At 34.1% G+C, this 23,414-nt stretch overlaps 1 protein-coding gene across 2 annotated transcripts in view; it reads right to left on the reverse strand.

The window, feature by feature from the left end:
* LOC106462132 (tumor protein p53-inducible protein 11-like) overlaps positions 1–23,414 on the reverse strand; it is a 198,511-nt gene that overhangs the window by 150,629 nt on the left and 24,468 nt on the right. The window contains exon 2 of one of the 2 annotated variants that reach the window (XM_022389285.1): positions 16,068–16,470. The exons of the other annotated variant lie outside the window; for it this stretch is intronic. Coding sequence (XP_022244993.1) covers positions 16,068–16,192 — 125 coding nt within the window. The 5' untranslated portion in view covers positions 16,193–16,470. The remainder of the gene's footprint in view (positions 1–16,067; positions 16,471–23,414) is intronic. 2 annotated transcript variants of the gene reach the window in all.

The following is a 23,414-nucleotide window of genomic DNA, read 5'->3' on the forward strand; positions in this document are numbered from 1 at the left end:
GTCGTCATCTAGTGAAATCAGAACAGACTAAACATGGCGTCAACATACATATATAGATGAACGTACAGTCGTCGTCTAGTGAAATGAACAGATAAAACATGGCGTCAAACAAATATAGATAAACGTACAGTCGTCATCTAGTGAAATCAGTGCAGATAAAATGTGGCGTCAAACTTCTATACATGAACGTACAGTCGTCGTCTAGTGAAATCAGAACAGATAAAACATGGCGTCATATAAATATAGATGAACGTACAGTCGTCGTCTAGTGAAATCAGAACAGATACAACATGCCGTCAAACAAATATAGATAAACGTACAGTCGTCATCTAGTGAAATCAGAATAAAACATGGCGTCAAACAAATATAGATAAACGTACAGTCGTCATCTAGTGAAATCAGAATAAAACATGGCGTCAGCCAAAGACAGATGGACGTGTACTGGGTTTTATAAGTACAAAGAATTAAGTTCGTTTTCACGATCGTAACTTAGACTCGTGTTAATATTTATTTGTAGGTGTCGTTAATTTGTAATTTAAAATAATTATCTATGTATACTTTTTGGGACTTATACCTTTCAAAATAATATTACGAATAATGTATACTTTATAAGTCTTTAAGTCGCTGATAATGCATCTCTCGTAAGAGTCACTAAAAGTCAAACTAAATCGTTAATAATATATAGTGTTGGGTTTTATACACAATTAGTTACAATTATTAGTATAGTAATGAGTTTTACGAACCGTTAAAAATAGCAGGAATCACAGTCTACGCCCTCTTCACGAATAATACTGAATATGTTTTAAAATATTTGTTTATGACAACATCGAAAAATTTTTAAAGGTAGGTATAGAAATAATTAATCAATAATAATCAAATCAAACGCAACTTCGAATCTGCCTACTTCTTACAACTGTATTATAAAACGTGGCAGTTTCGATTGATAACATTTTTATAATCCATCCCAAAACAAATGAAATCCACTCAGTATGTTCACAGTTGACTACAACTTTAAAATATTCACTCTTTACATTGGCTAATTGAGTTTGATTGCCACAGGAAATGGTAACTGTTTTAACACCACACAAACATAAAGATCCAAAACATCAGATTGCAGTTGTTGTAGCTTAGTAGGTGAGTAGCTCTGCAGCGCTAATAATATAACTCAACAGAGTTAAGCATGGTTCTATAGGCTTAGCGTTTATATATAACAGTGCGTGTTTTTGAAGATTATGAGCCTTGTTAAATTCTATTAGAACTTTCAGTCATTGTAGCCTGTTAACTAGGATACTTTTTTGTAAATAAATAAAGAGGTGACATCAACCACATGTGTAATTCAGAACATATAATTAAAGTTCAATCGACATAAATATTAATTTATTTTAATTTATTATCACTACCACATCCGATTAATTCATAGTCTGATCACTGTGAATATTTTTCTATATTTTATAGTTTTATTTCACCGAAAGGAGGCCGCAGGCCCAATGGAGGGGTTACCTGTTGTAACCACTCTCATCACAGTAGTGTGTTGTCAGTCAGTCAGTATACACTAAAATGATGTCACATAAGGGACGCCTAACGTTGCAATTTGTACTGTCGTGACGCCAGTAAAGCGTATGGATGATGAGAAGAAGTATGCACTCTGTAGGCTACAACACAACGTGACATATGAAATTGAAAAGCAAGAAATAAAAATATTCGTTAATTCTTAATTTTGGTTTTATTTACACTTGAAACAGAACACGTTCGGGGACCCTGCGGAAGTACATCTAGTCATTATGATTTATTTAATTATTTCATATTACTTTACCCTTTCACATTATGAAAGTTTATTAATTTTAAAGTCCCATCATTATGATTATTTAACTTTATACTCGTTTCTTTGTAATTATTTTTGAATTTTTCGAGCAAAGCTACACAAAGACTATTTCCGTTAGCCAGCACTAATTTTGAATTCGTAGACTAAATGAATTGTAGTTAACTAGCTCGTGGAATATTCTTTTCTGGCCAAATAATGGGGTTTGCCTGTTACACTTATATCGCACCTACGACCTTAAAGGGCGTTTTGCAGTAACGGGACGCGAAATAAATTCACAGTCCGGGCACGCCCTTACAGTTTCAGTTTCATTATTAAATAAATTCACAGTCCGGGCACGCCCTTACAGTTTCAGTTTCATTATTATTAACATTCACAGTCCGGGCACGCCCTTACAGTTTCAGTTTCATTATTATTAACATTCACAGTCATGGGTATGTATTTATCTTACGTTCACCAAGAATAAATGTTATATGGCCAATGGCAAAAAAGGCTACCTCGAATACTATATTGTTGAGGTATTTACTGTATATATATATTACTTTATTTTTCGAATCATCACGAAAATACTGAAACTTAACATTTGATTTACTTGATTTCATTTAAATTGTAAATAATAAAGAAGCGATCGATTTCTGCCTTACAAACCCGTTACACACGCAGCGCGAAGAAAAGCAGGCTTAACAGCAGCACTTGTTTGACGTCAACGTATAGAAATTCTTTCCAACTCGAGAAAATTCGCTAATGACATCTCCCTCATGAATTCTTCTGCAAACAATCTCTAACGTTGTTTGTTATATCCTGCGAAGACGTGCTAGAGGTCTGGAGGAGAAAAACGAGCGGCAGTTTGAGCACGTGTATGTTTGTCTAGACTTGAGTACATGCCGACCAATAACTACTTAGACAAGACCTCGTGAAACAAATCTTAAACAAGTGTGTGTGTGTGTCAGCATAGGATAATAGAATAGAATATAAACAAGCATAATCATGGCTTCTGTGAAGTCGTACACCAATTCTTTTAGGAAACACAAATCAAGGACATTCTCAGATAGGTTCCCCTTTCTCTGTCTGTATTTTTTTACATAGTCACTAGACAACTGAATACGATAAAATGCATCATATTTCAGGTCGTGTCTTTTGCCCTTGCGTTTGCTAGATCTTGTTGAAAAATAACTTTCACTGAAAATGTTATGGATCGTAAATTGAGTCGTCCTCTGGCGGTACTTTCCCAAAGTATCACCAGAAGGATGTGTAGTTTAAAAAAAAAAGGGTGGGGGTAATCTGTTGGAGCTTTAAAAGCACCTAAGACCAATACTGATTGTCTGGCTCCAGTGTCACAATCTGATGAGAATAATAATACAGGCTTCCTGGACGAGATTCCATAATAATACAGGCTTCCTGGACGAGATTCCATAATAATACTGGATTCCTGGACGAGATTCCATAATAATACAGGCTTCCAGGATGAGATTCCATAATAATAATACAGGCTTCCTGGACGAGATTCCATAATAATAATACAGGCTTCCTGGAAGAGATGCCATAATAATAATACAGGCTTCCTGGACGAGATGCCATAATAATACAGGCTTCCTGGACGAGATGCCATAATAATACAGGCTTCCTGGACGAGATGCCATAATAATACAGGATTCCTGGAAGAGATGCCATAATAATACAGGCTTCCTGGACGAGATGCCATAATAATACAGGCTTCCTGGACGAGATTCCATGATAATACAGGCTTCCTGGACGAGATTCCATAATAATAATGCAGGCTTCCTGGACGAGATGCCATAATAATACTGGATTCCTGGACGAGATGCCATAATAATACTGGATTCCTGGACGAGATGCCATAATAATACTGGATTCCTGGACGAGATGCCAGTCCATTGCAGGTTAACCTCCAGCTATTGACTAGTACTCAGTTTACTGCTGGGTAGATTGAAGCAAATATAAGATAAAGTGTTTCGATATAGAACAGAATGGCTAGGCACGAGCAAGCTTCGAACCCGCAACCATTTTACATTAACCACTAACCACTACGCTACGCCTTCTCAAGACGAATGCAGAAATATCGTTAACAGTGAGAGTGTTCCAGCTGATGATTCTAATTATTACAGTTTAACGATTTTTCTTATGCCTATTGTTTTACGACATTACGAGCTTCTAGTCAATCTATTACATCGAATTAGCTTCATTAACTTATAAGTTACTTTTTAATATTCATCAGAAGTTACTTAATAACCATACTATTTCACTTCCTTACGATGGTGAAATGACTCAGTTTTACTGATTTTAGTTAGTTGTATTAAAATGAACAATATAACTTCAATAAGCTAGGCTTTACTTTTGATTTTTTTCCACTTTTTAATCACACTATAATGATTTTTGCTGAAGGCTTAAAGCGAAGACGTCCAGACTGTACTTGTTTTTGATCTGGAATTCAGTTCCTCATTTGTATTATAAGCATGTGTATTAACTATGTTAAACTACTGCTCGACAGAGAACCCTGCCAGTCTTCACTGATTAGGGTATTAACTATGTTAAACTACTGTTCGACAGAGAACCCTGCCAGTCTTCACTGATTAGGGGCTTTTTTAATCGTTTTGATTTCCCCAGCTGCGTTTCGAAATAGAGATCTAATGTATAGCTCTACTAAGTAAAGTTAAACTCACTAGTATTTAATAGTAAAATACTTTTTAAATATTCAAACTACCACTGTATTTCCCTCTCACAAACAAGATCGGTCCTCGGGTGTTATTACAGGATCGAGGGATTCAATTTACCACAGGGTTTGACAGCGAGAAAATAATTTAAGCACATACAAAATGTATTGAACTAAATGTTGGTTGTTAAATCTAAAATACTGAAATGAATTCAGTTCTTTGAGACACTTTTATAACTGATTACCTCATGACAATAATAAAAAAACGTACAACGCCATCTATTATAGTATGAATCATAAATGTGGGTTTGATAAATTGTTAATTAACATCTTGAATAATAGGTAACTTATATAACAATTATCATGAAGGCTGCACAGTGATTGTGTTTACAACGTTATTTCCTGGGTGTAAATTATTATTAGAACTTAAGTTTTTAGTGTACTAAACGGCACTCATACACTTGGGAGTGTCGTTTCGCTCACTAAATATTCAAGATAAGTTCATTTGTTTAAGTAATTTTTTATTGAATTAAACCTTATAACTAACAATTAAGCTTGGAAAATGATTATTTTAGCTTTACTCTTTAATTGCTATTGGTTAGTTTCATCACGAATAAAATGAAAATACAATCCAAGAGTTAAGAAACTGGAAAATCAGAGCGAAATATATTACACATATTTGTATTTCAAACAAACGTTTCTTGGTATCGAAATGTATTACACATATTTGTATTTCAAACAAACGTTTCTTGGTATCGAAATGTATTACACATATTTGTATTTCAAACAAACGTTTCTTGGTATCGAAATATATAAAGTGTATATGATAATTTATCAACGTAGAAGCTTTTATTACTTTCTTTTCATATTGCTCGTCTTAAAACGAAAATAATATCCATCAACACTGAGACATTTGTACTCACACACGAGCATTGGGAGCGAGAGTTTCGTGATTAATGTAGTGCTGAGCATAATCCTCCAATGACAATTGGTAAAAATCAAAATCCGTCATGTGTCAACAGGGAAAGGATAAAATGAAGTAGACTCCCTCTGGTTATATAAACTTATATGTCATGTGTCAGAGAAATCCCTCCTGTAAATAGTTATTTAATATCAAGGGACTTGAGTTATCTATTAACTTTTTTCGTTCCTCGATGATATATTTCGCTTGCCTGTGTAAGTAGTGAACGCCAAATTATGTTTAACACTGAGTTCAAATTAAACTAGGTTGTTTTCTTAGCATGAGATTAATCATAGTTTTTTTTTTTGTAATGTTTGTTTCAAAATTCTAGACACCATGGTTAAGCAAGTATTTGTTCTTGGAAAAGATGTTTGTAGAACAAGTCCCTTTTTAAACGGCAACTCACAAAATAAAACTCAGTTCGCCAACGTTAACAATGTGTATTTTTTTTAATCTGCAATTCTTAATCACTAACAATTGATATTTCGTGTATTTGATGTGCAATTACAATTTACTGCAGAGCGAAGACCTTATCACACTTCTCCCACTAAAATTTAGGGTTCGATTACCTGTGTCCCCGTCGTGAACAGAGGACAGATAACCTATTATATGGCTTGGTGCTAAGAAAAAACAAGCAAACAAATCTGTGTGTGTGTGTGAAGAAAGAAAACTGCGTATGTGATAACAGTAAATACCCTTTCGAATTTGGTTAGCACAGTAATAAAACAGCATGCTATAAGTTCATAATATGAAACAAATGCCTTCATTTTCCTTTATATAACTCCTTAAATTAATTGTTTGTAGATTACTTCAGATGCTCATTTTTTGACATTTTCTTTTATTCGAATATAATTTTGCCTACCACATAATCAAGATTAATTAATTTCATTCTGGTTATTTCTTACTGAGCTAAGCCTCACAACAAATATTTATGTGGAATCATTACATCTTGATCTTTACGAAAGAGCAGCAGCACTGAAACTTTCAATGATGCAAATTTCATGCAACACATCTTCATATTATGAATTAACCAAGAGATATACGATTGTAAAACATTCTATTTGTGACACCTCTGTAACAATAACCTTTATATTCAATATGTAGATATATTTATGACCGATGAATAACTAATCAAATGTACGTGGATAATCGTTTCATTCTTCACGGATTGATGGCGCCACTAGTTTGATTTGGCTAACAACTGAACCAATGAGCTTTTTTTTTATTTACATTGAGAGTTAGAGTTAATTAAAGTAGTTTAAATAGGATCACACACACACCTCATATTATATATATATATATGAATATATAGATAGACAGGCAGATAGATAGATATAAGCACAAATTCATATACACCTGTTTGTATTTGTATTTTCGATGATATTTACACGTTTTCATTTTTTTCTCATTACTTGCCTTGTTTATTAGCCACAAAAAATAGATACATAAAATTTCATCTTATTTTGGAGTGAGCTAATCATGTTGGTTGTAACGTAAACATTTGAAACATACATGAATGTTAACAGTATCTGTTCATAATTGAATGTAAGACGAACTGATTTAAATATGTCTTTGAATGTTATGTTAATATTCGATTCTAATTATTTCCGGTAAATTAGATGTAACCAAAGAAACAAATTAGTAATACAATCGTCACGTTTTGTATAAATTCGGATATCGTGACTTAGAACGAGATGAAATTTCTAAACATATAAATATGCATTCTTCAATTTGAGGAAATTCAAAAGAAACATTTTGTTAATAAATGAAAAAAAAAATCCGCTGAATTCTAAACGACGTAAATAAACTTTCGATCAATAATATACCGGCATTTGTTTTTCTTATAAACTCAATGCTCATGAAACAGGTTTTTAATGAAGAACAGTTTTTCGTTGTAGGTGTGATGTATGTTATACGCATGAAGTAGCTTCAATATGTAGAGAAATCTTCACTTTGTATTGAAATATTAATTTAGACGTATTTGTATTCCTAACGGGTCGCATTTATAACTCTGTGAAAATTATGTATATATATATATTATGTTACATTCCGCAAATCCTTGACACGAGCGGATGAAGCTACACAAAGGACCCTGGTGATGCAATGCTTCCCTAATCACGATAATATTTGTATTCATATCTTATCTAGTTCAGCTTGTTGTAGTACACGGCTATTTAGAAACTTCAAATGATTTAGAAATTAATGACAATAACCCCATACGCAATAAATTATTTAGCATACACAAATATTTAGTAAATTCAGCTTTAATGGCTATGTACAATTAAATATTTCTTTATTTCGAACGGAATATTTAGAAATAAACCTTTTCGTTGCGTTCTGATAGCTTCTACATTTGCGAAATAAACAGGAGAATAAAAAAATTAAATTAGTTGCAATCTTAACAGTAAAAAAATTAATTTTGGGCAGATTATCTAGGAGCTTTGATTGAAAACTTAGAAGTTTTATACAATGAACTAAACGTGAACCAGCTCAAGAAGAACAAAAACAACAACTGTCATGCGTTATGTCAAATTGTTTTACCAATAGTAGAGATAAGTGCAGTGTCTTGAATTTATCTGTTATAACATAAGAATGAATGTCAAGTCGCTCTCATGTATCGTCCTTATTGTTTCTATTATATCTCAGTAAACAGGATACAACATATACAGTATAATCCACACATCTGGGAATTCTTTGTTTGAAGAAGATTTAGAAAAACAGCACGATTTTCCAGAAGATTATTAAAGAAAACATGGGCTATCTGTGCTGTGCCTATCGCTAAACGTAAACTTAACGATAGTATTATAAGCCACAAGCTTACCGCTGAGCAAGCGGGAGTTTAGATCAATAAAGAGCAAAACTTTTAATTTAATAACAATGGAGTTCAGTGTTATGAGTCCCTAGTTTCAATTATTATTATTTTATTCAGTTCCATGGCCAGGTGGTTAGGGCGCACGACTCGTAATCTGAGGGTCGTGGGTTCGAATCCCCGTCACACCAAACATGCTCGCCCTTTCAGCCGTGGGGGCGTTATAATGTGACGGTCAATCTCACTATTCGTTGGTAAAAGAGTAGCCCAAGAGTTGGCGGTGGGTGGTGATGACTAGCTGCCTTCCCTCTAGTCTTACACTGCTAAATTAGGGACGGCTAGCGCAGATATCCCTCGTGTAGCTTTATCAGGATGGTCATAAATACGACGACTCTTGAGTTGAAACTTGATGGGAAGGTGATCAATTCTTACCAAATAAATCATTCTGTTGGAAAGAAGAGAAGTAAAGTTAGCTGAAGCTAATACAGCATCTAGAGTAGAAACAGACTCAGGTCGACCAGTAGATCTGTTTTGTTTATTTGTTTTTTTAATTTCGCGCACAAGCAGATCTTTTTTTTTATTTTATTTACATATTCGCAACGCTGATTAGTCAGCTTTCCAATATCACGTCGCTAGTAGAGTTTCACATTTAAAATTAAATCTATCTGCTCTTTATCATACTCACACGTTGGTTGACACACTCGAATTTCGTATTACCTCTGCCAGTTCATTTGCTATTCCAACTTCATAGTACATATCTCATCGGCTGGTTTTGTTTCGTCCAGCAATGAACCTATTATGTTTCTTTTCAACATGTTTACGAGATTTCCAGAATACTAGGGGTTCTATTCTTCTATTCAGTCATCGTTGTCTGCAACAGACAACTCGTAACTATTTGAACAGTGAAGCGTCGGAGGGAGTACCTACCATCTCTTTGATATACCACGTAACTCTACGAATTCTTCCCAGTATTGGAAACACCAACTTTGTTTGCTGAATGGCCCAAAAAAACTTAGTCTTATTCTATTCTTGTGAACGGGTTTGCACAAGCTACCTCAACTAAAAAAAAGGAGATATCTTTGGTTTTGTTTGAAATTACACTCTCACGCTCCCGATCAACAACAGCTGACCCGTGAAGATGTCACATCATTTTTTTTTTCATCTATTCAGTTCATCCGAAAAGAGCTTCCTTGGTTGCTTAGCGGTAGGCTTAACGGCTTATAATACTAAAATTCAGGGTTTGATCACGCGGAGAGCACAGGCCGAGAGTTCATTGCAGCTTTCTGCTTGACACCAAACAATCATTCAAAATATTACAAAAATAGATACTTCAAAATATTCAAATAATGAATGATATTAAAAAATATGTTGTTATACAACTTATCGCAAAAGGATAGCCAAATTTTGACACATTTAAGAATGTGTTTTTATTCATAGGAAATAAATGTGTATGCAATACCAGAATGCTATTCAAGTACAGTGAAACCCCGATTTAACGCGAGTTCGGATATAACGCGATGGGTCATTAACTCTTTCTACACGTGCTCGGTCCCTGGGACAGACCTCGTTACAGTTGACATACTAATAACTCTTAATATTTCAAGAGCATTTTTACAAAACCCCGATTTAGCGCGACCCCGCTTGTTTCGCGATGACATTTATGGACCTCAACGATCGCGTTATAACGGGGCTACACTGTATGTTGATTATAACCAGTGTTAACTCTCGCATCTCTCTCTCTTCTGTTACTTGTTTTACTACCGCAATTATTCAAGGCCTAGCCAAACAACACAAGGGAATGTGAAATGAAAAAAAATTCGTAATCGTCTTTAAACATTACTTACAGAATACTGATTATATAGTAGAAAGAGAGTTGAACGCTTGTCGTTGTATTACATTGTGTAACCCGTAAAGTGGGCCGTTCATTTTACATAATAGAATTTTTAAAAGCTATGGAAACGGTTTACAGTCTCTTTCGAACATAAAGAAATAGCCAAGTGTTCCAGTGATAAATGAGTAATATTGTACTGTGTAATATAAGAAAACGAATACGAAGCGAACGTCGGAAAATATTTCACGTACACGAACAGAGCGAGCGCAGCAAAAACAAATTGTAAATTCATGATGATGAAGAATACCGTAAGCATTATTACTAAAACATTTATGAAGCAAATAACCTTGGTGATGTCATTCACCACCTAAAAAAAAAACAACCTTTATAGATCTTTCAATCCTTAGCTATAATAAGGTTTCTTAAGGTAAATTACACAAACAAGCCATGTTGTTTAATTATTCAATATTTTATATAGCTATGATATAGAATATGTAACTTCAACTTTACTTGTTTTTGCTGACCTCTTAGTAGAGGGAGCCATCAACCCCCCCTTCAACGAAGTTTTGCACTTATGATTCAGTTTTTAAGAGCAACTAAAAAGATACTCATTAACTTAAGACTAAGAGATTGAGAAAAACACCATATCAACACTTGAGGGTTTCTTTCGAAAAACAGCTTTTATCCTTTAAACTTTCTTATTTAATTATTAAGTTTATCCAATGGATAAAGTATTACAAGAACATCTGTTCCAGACAAAGTATTTAGTGTTCTTTATGAACCAGGTATTATCAGAACATCTGCTCCTTACAAACTATTTAGTGCTCTTTATAAACCAGGACATCTACACCTTACAAAGTATTTAGTGTTCTTTAGGAATCAGGTTTTATCAGGACATATTCTTTTTTCAAAGTATTTAGTGCTCTTTATAAACCAGGACATCTGCACCTTACAAAGTATTTAGTGTTCTTTAGGAATCAGGTTTTATCAGGACATATTCTTTTTCAAAGTATTTAGTGTTCTTTAGGAATCAGGTTTTATCAGGACATATTCTTTTTTCAAAGTATTTAGTGTTCATGAATCAAGACACATGGTAGTGTGTTGTGCAGCCAAAACAACCTGCTGCAGAACACACTGTGTGTTATTAACAGGAGTGATAGTTTAGCGATGTTCCACCTTCTGCAGCTCGGACTGTGGTAATCCAAACTATCATATATTTTCAATGGATTTGCTATACCTGACCCTTACTTCACATATCAAATTTCAAAGCAATCCATCAAGAGATACCTGAGATATAATATCTCCAATTTTGATTGAGTTTCTTCCTATTTTTTCTTTGCACCAAAAGTACGGAAATTTATTTGAGAGAAAACATACTTAACTTTGATGGATTTTTTCAAAGTTGGTACACTGATAGATCTTTTCAACCTACAATTAGGAGCCTCATTTCACATAAATATAAGCCACGTGTTCAAAGTTATTCTACAAAAACCGCTCAAATTTGATGAAAATTTTCGTGCACGCCTACTCAAAAAGTCACGTGAGGTATAGGTCTAACATTTTTGCCACAGCTTCACCTAAAAGTAAAAGCAGACCTTTTTTAGTTCTTTTGTCATTCGGATTAAAAACGACTGATTTAGAGCAGCAAAACTATAAGTGAAAGGACGTGCAGATACATAAGTATTGGTTAAGCCAAGCAAACTATGTTAGCAGTTTCTAGCTTAAGTTTTCAAAATAATCATACGGGTGGACGGTTATTACTGATTATTCAGTGCCAACTTTCAGAATGAATTTAATAAATTTTATGAAATTATCTTAATTAAAGAGCGTTTAGCATAACGTGATATTAGCTTAAGCAATTAGCATAAATAATAATGCTTTATACGGCTGTACCGATTGCATGGGGGTGATGACATGAAACTGTTAATGTAAATTCCATAGCGTTACTATAAAGGAAGCTTTTAACACCGTTTTAGAGAGCAAAAACTAATACCATATATTTAAAAAAATCTGGTTGGTTCTATAAAGTAAAGGTCTCTTCCGAATAATAGGGTTGAAATTTTAAAGTTAATGTGGGTTATTATCGAGTGTTGCTTTCATATTTGGTGTGGTTTGTTGGTGTGTATTGACAAAAAGTCATGATATCTAATAAAAAAAACACCTTAGGTGTGAAAAAAAAGGTGGGGCCAAGAAAGGATTGAATGTGTGACTTAAAATGATGAAATCAAAATTGGCAACCAAACTGGTAGCTACACTTATAGCATTGATAAGAATTTTTACAACAAATATTCATTCATTAGTCAGCCAGGCCGCAAATTTTGTTTTACCCAAAATCATGCCCAAAGTTGAAGGAGGAAGGAGGTAACAATACTTACATATTACATGCCTTAATCATTATTCACCATCTCATAACGTGTGGTTTCAATGCCCAACACAGAAACTAGAAATTACGTCAAATGCTACTCAACATTTAGATTGTAAGATTACACTGTGACTAGAATATAAACCATGTTTAATTTTCTCTCTCTCACACACACAGTTTTAAATTACGATTAGTATAATTTATATAAAATATAAACATGTAAATGCATTTTATAAATATAAGATTTAAAGCTTTATTTATACGTTTTTTGTGAATTATATTGGTCGTGAATTAAACTTGTGTGGGAAACAATTAAAACAACATATAGATATTTTGTATATACTTTTTGCTTCCTATGTAATACATCTTTCTATAGAACTATAACAACATTATCTGAACAAAAATCGCAAATTTTATGGAGGCTAAATCAGTTAAAGACTTTAAACGTGTTTTTTTTATATATCAAATGTAATACACGGTAATCTTTTTTACAAAACCAGTAATCAGCTCAATAGCAGTATTGATTCAGGTTTCACGCAATTGTTCACACGAATCACATAACGAAAAAAATGTTCTTTCAGTTCCCTCTTGATTGTGATACTAGTATTAATAAAAGACCACAGGGTCTCAAAGTTTCAACAAGGAAGCGATGTTATATCCCTAATTTTCAATTGAAAAACTAAAAAGAAGGAAGCTAGTCAACAGTATCCCCCGCCAACTCTTGGACTACTCTAATCGAATAGTAAGACTTGACCTTCACTCTTATAATTCACCGACAGCTTTAAATTGCAATGCACGATTTTCATCGTTTTTTCTTTGCTGCAACAGGAACCTTGGACCCTTGGATCCGCAGACCGGCAAGGGCCTTCTTAACGGTCTGAGCTGTAGAAACACGAGAAGAACCCTCCTTGAAAAATCCACACTAATGAAATACTGACGTCGTTTGCCACCAAATGTCTAAAAGTTTCAATCATTATTTCTAGCGGTTTCAAGCATTATTAGGTTTACGGACGAAAATATCTTTGACAACGAGGGTACACAAAATTTCTACTATGTGAAAATCCCAACCTCTGCCCTTACAAAAAATATATTAAACAGAACTAAATTATCTTAAAGACAACTATAAACTCTACCTTAATAGTTCTTACACACCCTTTTTAATATGATCAATATTGGAGAGTTCTCGGTCAAGTACACTGATAGCATTTCTTAGTCGTCTTCACTATCAACCAGTGTTTTGGTTACGTATGTAGTTTTTCACGTTAGTTGTCGACGCTACACCAACCAGTGTCTTGATTAAATATGTAGTTTCTTAAACAGCCGTCCTTAGCCGGCATTACCCGAACAGAGGGCCCATGTTTGGCTATTTTTAAACAGAAAGGATAAAAATTTCGCTTTTCATGAATCAATAAATGTCAAATACATAAAGGTATTAATACTGAAAATAAAAACATACTGAAATGAACATGTTGTTTGAAGTTAAGCACAAAGCTACACAATAGGCTATCTGTGCTCTGCCCACCACGGGTATCGAAACCCGGTTTCTAGCGTTGTAAGTCCGCAGATATACCGCTGTGCCACTGGGGGCGAAATGAACATGAAATTTGTACGAACAAACCTTTAAATATAATCATTTCCGCCAATAATATGAATTCTAACACTTTCATGTGTGTTTGTTCTTTTAAACCTGTTGTTACAAAACTGTTTTCTCATAGTGCACTTAAAGTGATGCAACTTTTAATTAAGTAAATGAGCGGATATATATCTTCAAACAAAAATAAACTGTAACCTAACATTGTGGGAAAGAGATTAAGTTACAAGTGGGAAAGTTTATCGTTGTTCAACTTATTGTTTTAGATTAAGTTACAAGTGGGAAAGTTTATCGTTGTTCAACTTATTGTTTTAGATTAAGTTACAAGTGGGAATGTTTATCGTTGTTCAACTTATTGTTTTAGATTAAGTTACAAGTGGGAATGTTTATCGTTGTTCAACTTATTGTTTTAGAATAAGTTACAAGTGGGAATGTTTATCGTTGTTCAACTTATTGTTTTAGATTAAGTTACAAGTGGGAAAGTTTATCGTTGTTCAACTTATTGTTTTAGATTAAGTTACAAGTGGAATGTTTATCGTTGTTCAACTTATTGTTTTAGATTAAGTTACAAGTGAGAATGTTTATCGTTGTTCAACTTATTGTTTTAGATTAAGTTACAAGTGGGAATGTTTATCGTTGTTCAACTTATTGTTTTGTATTGTTGTTAACCCTTTTATTAACAAAAGGGAAAAATTGCTTGTGATTAGGACCTATGAGAAACAATGCACTTGTACATAAGTACTCATCTCATTAGACGATAAACAACTGAGTACACAACAATGTCAGATCTGATATTAAATTAGTGGCTGAATACACAACACTGTCAGATCTCATGTTAGACAAGTAACAGCTGAATATATAGCACTGTCAGAGGCCCGGCATGGCCTGGTGGTTAGGGCGCTCGACTCGCAGTCTGCGCATCGCGGGTTCGAATCCCCGTCACAACAAACATGCTCGCCCTTTCAGCCGTGGGGCGTTATAATGTGACTGTTAATCCCACTATTCGTTGGTAAAAGAGTAGCCCAAGAGTTGGCAGTGGGTGGTGATGACTAGCTGCCTTCCCTCTAGTCTTACACTGCTAAATTAGGGACGGCTAGCGCAGATAGCCCTCGTGTAGCTTTGCGCGAAATTCAAAAACAAACAAACAAACACTGTCAGATCTCATATTAGACAAGTAACAACTGAATATATAACACTGTCAGATCTCATATTAGACAAGTACCGGCTGAATACACAACACTGTCAGATCTCATATTAAGCAAGTACCGGCTAAATACATAACACTGTCAGATCTCATATTAGGCAAGTACCAGCTAAATATACATGTCAGATATCATTTTAAAATATCTTTATGAACTGTTTTCGAAATTAGTCTACAGTTTACTTGCAAATACATCACCACTATATAAACATAATGTACAAAGTTTTGCATTAACATTTGGAAACAACTGAATTAAAACCTATAAGCCAAAAGCACTTGTAAAACAAAACCAAGATACTTGTTTTCACATATGGCTTAAGATGACAAACATCAATATCAAATATTAACCTAAAGTTATTATAAAACGACACTAGATCTAATAATGTACATAGTTTGAAGTTCTAAATATTTTCTCTTAATTTCATTGTGTGTGCATGCGCGTGCGCGGGTATTATTCATCATCCAGAGTTGGCTGACTTTGTTACCGTGTTGTGATAACTATAAACTCTCTAACGATGTAAATAGGTTATTTTGTTTTAGGATTTTTCCCTGAGAAGGGAAATAAAGATCCTGAAATATGACACGTTTCCACTTCTATATAAACTTTTTGCTTTGAATTTAAAGACACAAGTCCTTAACAAGTTAAATGAGTTAATTGTTACCTTTCACAAAGCAGGGTATGCAATAGCATCTAATGAGGTCATTAGGGATCTATTAACAAATGGAAGAAGGAAGTGGTACATTATCTAATGGTGTCCTTCATGCGGTTTTTGCTTCCTTAATGTGTACCCTCAGCTAGTAGATATAAATAGAAAGACTTACCTTTCTAGCTTCGATGGATGTAATACACGATGAGCGATCGAAGGTATAAACGGCTTGACCATAGGGATTGCTGAGCCACTAACGAGCTTACAAGGCTCTTCTTGTTGATCTCGTGGGTCACTCATCTTCTACAGGTATTTTATCCGTGGTCGTTTGATGCAAGTTAGCTTAATTTACACACTATGAGGGCAAATCCTTTACCAGTGCGTGGACTTCCGGGATTAACAAGGTATTAGATTCACGTAGAAGATCAAACAGCAGCGAAGATTCTATTATCTCCGTAAAAAGTTTGACTTTTTTGGTTCGACTCTTCCAAAGTATTTAACACTTTGAATACTTTGTAATACTTCAGCTTTACACATACATATGTCCTCCAGCAATTTAATTAACCTTTGTTTCTTCTCTATATAAATCCAAATAAAACAGTTATTATTCACAGATGGAAAGAAATGTGTAACTCACTCAACCAGCAACATCAGTTTTGGTGTTTTTAATCAGAAAATAAACTTCCGTATATTTAACGTTTCTGTAAATGTGCGATAATTATCGAAAGTCTACTCTTGCAGGATGAAGACTATCCAATAACGTCTAGCTTGCAAATTAAACAATAAACAGTGACGACTAAATTATATAATATTATAGGTGTATAGCCTATATCTTATTTCTAAGTTACTCTCTAAACAAATTTCTACGTTTCACCAAAGTTTTATAAATGTAGAATTATCTATCTTCTTAAATAGTTACATGTTCAGTAAAACCTATAGAAAACATATTGTACACTTTAAATAGTTCTAAGTTAAATAGATTTGGATCGATAGCACGAAAATAAAAATTCCAACGTCTCTTAAGAGCTAGTTTAAAATTTAGAAAACTCTTAATATCCAGTTTAGACATCTCTTGATATCCAGTTCAGGCATATATTAAAACCAAGTTCAGACATATCTTGATTTCCAATTCAGGCATCTATTAAAAATCCAGTTCTGACATCTCTTGTGATCAAATTCAGGCATATATTAAGACCCAGTTCAGATATCTTTTGATATCGAATTCAGGCATCTATCAAAACCCAGTTCAAACAGCCCTTGTTTTCCAATTCAAGCATCTATTAAAACCCAGTTCAAACAGCCTTTGTTTTCCAATTCAAGCATCTATTAAAACCCACTGCAGACATATTTTGAAATCCAGTTTAGACATCTATTGAATCTCTTAAGAACCAGCTTATGTATCTTTTCAGACCCAGTTCAGGCATCTCTTGAGACCCAATTAGACATATGTTAAGAAAATATCACAACAAAAAAAGCTAAGGCGCGTCTTCAATGACATTTGTGTTTCCTTTAATTCTAAGATGAATGATTTAGTAATTAACTCTGCAAATTGAAATTCTGTGGACTTTCTGCCTTAAAGGTTCGTTTTACCTGACTTTACTGCTGTTGGCAGAGAAAACATTTCCATAGAATCATATCATCCATCAAAACAGATGCTCATTTGAATATGTAAACATCCAAAAGCTCTGAAAGGATGGATTTAGTTAGTTATTCTTCGTTAGAAGACTGATGAACTGTATTATTCTATTTCAAGCTGTCTTTTAAGTATGTAGTAGCGGAATGTATTCGTTACTTCTAGCCTTAGCACAGGATATATAAATATAGACTAAGGCGGTGATTCGCCTCTCTGAATCCTTATTAGCCAATGCTCGACAGGCGGTCAACAGCTCTGTATTGTTGGACTTTCGTGTTTCACCACTTTAAATCCTCGTTAGCCATATCTCAACAGGCAGTCATCTAGTATGTATTGGATAATCATGTTTCGCTTTTGCTTAGTTGTTATAATTGCAGTCCAAACACTTTGTAAAATAAGATTATAAAGGCGTCGCCATTCAAATTTAGTACTGGTAAGTTGTCAACCTGAGCAATGCTAGGCTATTTACCACACGACCAAGATGAATAATTGAGTTTCTAGAACAATAACTTTGGTCTTGGCCGAACAATGACAACAGTATTGTTTGTAATAATATTCATAAATTTAAATTAGCGTTCAGAGCTCATTTGAGTACTAGGGGTCTTAATTTGCAGCAAATCGCCTTCCTTTGCAACTTAACAGGTAATGGGTTATGATGAGCAGCGCTTTAAGTTCCAAGTGAAAGAAAACATACAGTATGATTGTTGTAGTTGTTGCTATGTGTTGTGATTGTTAGAGTTGTTAACACACAGTAAAAACTCTAACGATCACATGTACACACATTACGGGTTGTGTCAAGTCTTACTCCAAAGTGGCGAAGATAACAAACTTAGAAAGTGAGTTTAAAACTCTTGGATGACACAAAACCTATATAAAGGTATTATATTATACCTACAATAGATCCAGCCTAATGAATGACGTGTAAGTCAATAAAAAGTATGACCTCTAGCACGCCAATGATCTAATTATTTTTTAAAAGAAGAAATATGATGGCCTCAAGAAACAAGATTAACAAGAAGAATCCAAAGTATCGTCTAAGCATCTCTCTAATAATATCTTTTTTTGTCTTTTACTCATAATGCACATTACGTCATTTTTCTTGATTAAGATAACTTATAGTCAGCAAAGTTTCATCTCTGTAAAACTGTAGAGACAAGTTTGTCATTTTGATGTTTTGTGCTTCACAATGATCTACAAATAACACTTTGATCCATTGAGATATTGTCATTTTGCTAATTTTTTTAATTATTAGTAATAAGTCAAACAAATTATACCTCTGACAAGAATGAAAACAAAGTTCTGTCATTCTGTTGATTATCGGGGTTCGAATCTCACAGAAATGCGTTTGAATACATTAATTCACGAAACACATTGAAATAATGTATAGAAATTGATAGTCACCAAGCTTTCAAATCAAACAAATTATATGGAACAAAATTCAACTGATTGTAAATATAACATTCCAATAAGTATCACAGGGCCAAACATTTATCTTATCGTAGATTCATAGAAAAATAAGAAGGAAGAATACTTACAGAATTATAAGTCACTAATGTACTATAGTTGCATGAACCCGACTGGTTAGCACTAAAACAAAACATCAGATAAGATGCAAAGAATAAATCGGCGCCAATGTAATTGTGCTCTTGAAAGAAAACAGAAGTGTGAAGAGAGGAATGAAACTGAAAAACATATTTCGATATAAGCGACTCTTAAGAGCGAAGAGACGAGAAAATCAAGACGGAGTTTTTAATAAATCAAAAATTCCTAAAATTTGTGATAAATATCACGTCAAGTGCATATGTATTTTTTTCTACATTCCTTTCATATTGTAGGTACATTGTGGATTCAAAGCCAGAAGCATGTAAAAAATTACATACTACATTAACCTTTGATCTCTTCCAAGTCACTCCTCAAAAGGCCATTCGTTAAATACCAAAACTCGCCAGGTCGGCTGAACGATGAAAGACAAAAGACTATGTGAAATGTTAATTATGCACGAAGTATAACACTTGAAAAGTTAAGTTTTAAACGCCGAAAGCTGGCAAAGACTTAGAAACCAATAGGCTTAAAATTTGTGATAAAAAATCAAGTTAACTGAAGATATTTTGTTTTTCACATCTCTCTTAATTTATCCATTCAAAGTCAGAGGCGTCAATCTTTTGTCTCACACAAGTCACTTCTCAAGAGTCCCTTTGTTCACCACCAGAATTCACCAGTTGTGCTGGACGATAAGAGACAAACGTATTATTTGATGCACTATCTACATATGCAGTATAATACTTTGAAAGTTACGGTTAATTCGCCAAAAGCTGACGAAACTCTTAATTTGTGCATTGTGGATTCAAAATCAAACGTGTGCAAAAATACATGTCAGGTGGATCTTTTGTCTCACACAAGCTACTGTGCTACAGGTCCTTCGTATATACTTCATATATAAATAGCGTTTTAGAGAATCTTTAATTCTCATCATCCAGCCCAAATGATGAGCTATGGTATTGACGAAGGGCCTCTTGGACAGCAATTTGGACGCAAAAAGAAAGATCTGAAATGCTAGTTTTACATTCCTCTTATTTCGAGCTGCAATGGACAAATTAAGAGGAATGTGAAGAAAAAAAGTTTGTAATTAACATGATTAACTCCTGATGCATTCATCAACTTTGAGAAAGAAATTAGAAGATTTATGGTTTTATATGAAGAAGAAAAGGTATGAAAGTCTAAATAAAAATTCCATCTTTTTCTCGCCCTCTCAAAGAGGTATAATGCAGATTATTATTTAGAACACTTGTTTGTTTCCATGTTTTTAAGCGCAAAGCTATACATTGCGCTAGATATCTGCACTATACCGACCGCAGGTATCAAAACCCAATTTTTTGTGTTATAAGCCCCAATTTTACTACTAAGCCACCGAGGGATTTCTCATAAGACTCATGAGATATTTATGTCTTACACAAATGTATAACTAGTGGAAAGGTTATGGTTAAAATTATGAAGAAGAATTATAACCCTTTGTTAATTAGTTTTATAAATTTAACTATTTAGTTATTATCAAAATAGTTCATAGCTCTTTTGCATAAATAATGTTTAAGAAAAGATCGGATAAGTTTTTAAACGATTTGACTATCTGATCTCAATTTTACTTGATTCTAGGTTAGGCCTCGTTTATGCAAGGTCAAAGATGTAAACAAAAAACGCCAACTTGGTGAGAAGGTTTAGCTATGATACTTAGAGGAAAGTTAAATTACTTTGTATAGAATCAGGTGCTACTTTCCCATAGTCAAATTTCAAGAATATTCAACATTTGACTAAAAAACAAATTTGTTTAATATACTTATACATTTATTCAATTGGAGTTTGCAATCGCATTTCGTTATTAATATCTAACCTATTTTTTGTACGTAAATACCACAATACAAAATTAAATAAAAAGAAATGTCGTTTATTTGCTAAATTTTTAAAATATTATACGCAATATTAACAAAATGAAACAACGCTTCACCATTAGTTACACCAGAATTAATTATTTCGTGTCATTAAAACAACTATTTATCATTTGTTTATTTTCGTACAAAGCTACACAATGGCAGGCTGTCCGCCGCAGAGGCTGAATCTCAAATTTTAGCATTAAAAGCAGTCTTGTTTACCACAAAGCCATCAGGGCTGGAGTCATAAGCCGTGAAGCAATCCGTTGAACCACTATGGAACAATCTTTATTCTTAGTTTATTTAATTTCATTAATGTTTTGTGCTTTACTGAATTTGATAGTGATGTTTTTACAATAATTGCTATATTTTACAATGATGATTTTTTCTATACATTGAAGTATCAGTCCATTTTTGACATTTCTAATTATTTTAACTGATGTTACAGTTTCTAAGCTTTTGAACAAATTGTTATGAGTTACTTAATTTGATTACATAGTAACGTTATGTTGTTATTCACCTTGCAATTACACACCTGAAATGTCAAAAGGAAATATTAATACAAATTATGAGTTCTAGAATAACAACAAGTTAACACGTTGTTCAGATCTGGTGCTTTTAATTTGATTAAAGCTTCAGATGAGACAGAAATGAACAACTTGCCGGCGTCAGTTTTTGTGTTAGAGAAACTTTGTAAATGTTGTCTAGCTTAATAACATCTTATGGCCAATTCAAACCCTAAATATCACAAGGACACATCGATTAATGAGTTTCTGCAGTTAATCAGTGGAACATTGGGGGATAAAAGTAACCTTTCTATTATATATCTGTCCCCCGCTGGGACAGCGGTAAGTCTACGGATTCACAACGTTAAAATCAGGGGTTCGATTCCCCTCGATGGACACAGCAGATATCCCGCTGTGGCTTTGCAATAAGAAACATACACACATCTATTAAAAATCTACCAGACTATGTTTTCTGTATTAAAATCATATCATGTTGCTAAATATCTTGAAAGCAATACTAAGATTGGTTTAACCAGGAAAACAGTATTTTAATACTACAAATAAACGATCTTATATGTAGGTTTTTTGTTACATATAATCGACAATGTTTTAACCAGAAAACTACGTTATTTTTATATATTATGTACCGTACTTCATATCCAAAAGAACAGTAAGATTGCTCGCTTTTAGAAAACCAATAATGTTTTCACTAAAAAATAAACAATTTATAAAAACGAACAGTTTGTTTTGTTTTGTAATTAAGCACAAAGCTACACGATGGGTTATCTGTGCTCTGCCCATCACGGGTATCGAAACCCGGATTCTAGCGTTGTAAGTCCGCAGACATACCGCTGTGCCACTGGGGGGCGTGTGAGGAGATCCGAAAGGATTTTTGAAATCATAATAGTGTCCTTCAACAAACGCAAGAAAAACGAACAGAGTAATATATAAAGCTTTTGTTCGCCGACATATCATTATTACAGCCTTATGAAGGTATATACGCCCTGTGCACATTTTTCTGATCAACTGATATACACAGGGTTAACTATTCCTATTTTAGCCTTCTTGTAAGTTTTCAGGAAGATGGGAGGATAATAAAGCTAAAATGTGGGGTTCTTATGGTGGGCACAACGCTTTGTTCTTTAAAAAAAAAAAGTATTGTGTGAACGCCGTTTTTAAGGTAACGAAGCTATTATAATGAAACCCATTTGACATAAAACACTATTATTAGGCTTATTGTGTTTTTACACAACATATTCTTTATTCGGTCTCTTAGGGAATAATAGCATTTCAACCATATTATGTCCATCCTATCCAATGCCGACGGCATGCTTCATTCAACACCAGAGCTTGATCAAGCCGTTGGAATACAATAAACATAGTTGTAAATATATTTGGTTTACATACATAGTCCTTTACTTACCACTAGTAACCTAGGTCAGGGATGGTGAACCTATGGCACGAGAGAAATTTTTCTTGGCACGCGGAATTCACTGCTCTCCCAAGTTTTATTTTTACCAGACCAATATATATATATTCGCTCAATTTTCGGACAGTAGAAGGATGTGGGTCTGGAAAATGCCTCACCAAGAGTTTTGGCTCAACATATTGCAGCCAACTGTGAAGCGTGGTGGTTTCAGCGTGATGGTTTGGGGAGCTGTTTAGGTTGGTGGGAGATCGAGCTTAGTGCAGTGCGTTGGCAACATAAATTTTACGAAATACGTCGAAATATTGGAGGAAGGACTCTTGCCACTTTATTCCTCGGGTTTCGTGGACAAGAACACAACGTTGTTCCAGGAAGATGGAGCACCGTGTCACACTGTTAGCAACACCCAAAAGTGGCAGGAAGAAAATGGTATCCAAAAGCTGCCCTGGCCGAGCCAAACTACTGACATGAACCCCAACGAAAACCTTTGGGCCCTACCCGACCGGGAAGTCAAGAAACGAAAAAAAAAAAAAAA

The sequence above is a fragment of the Limulus polyphemus genome, unplaced genomic scaffold, assembly GCF_000517525.1.
Source record: "Limulus polyphemus unplaced genomic scaffold, Limulus_polyphemus-2.1.2 Scaffold1100, whole genome shotgun sequence".
NCBI lineage: Eukaryota > Metazoa > Arthropoda > Merostomata > Xiphosura > Limulidae > Limulus > Limulus polyphemus.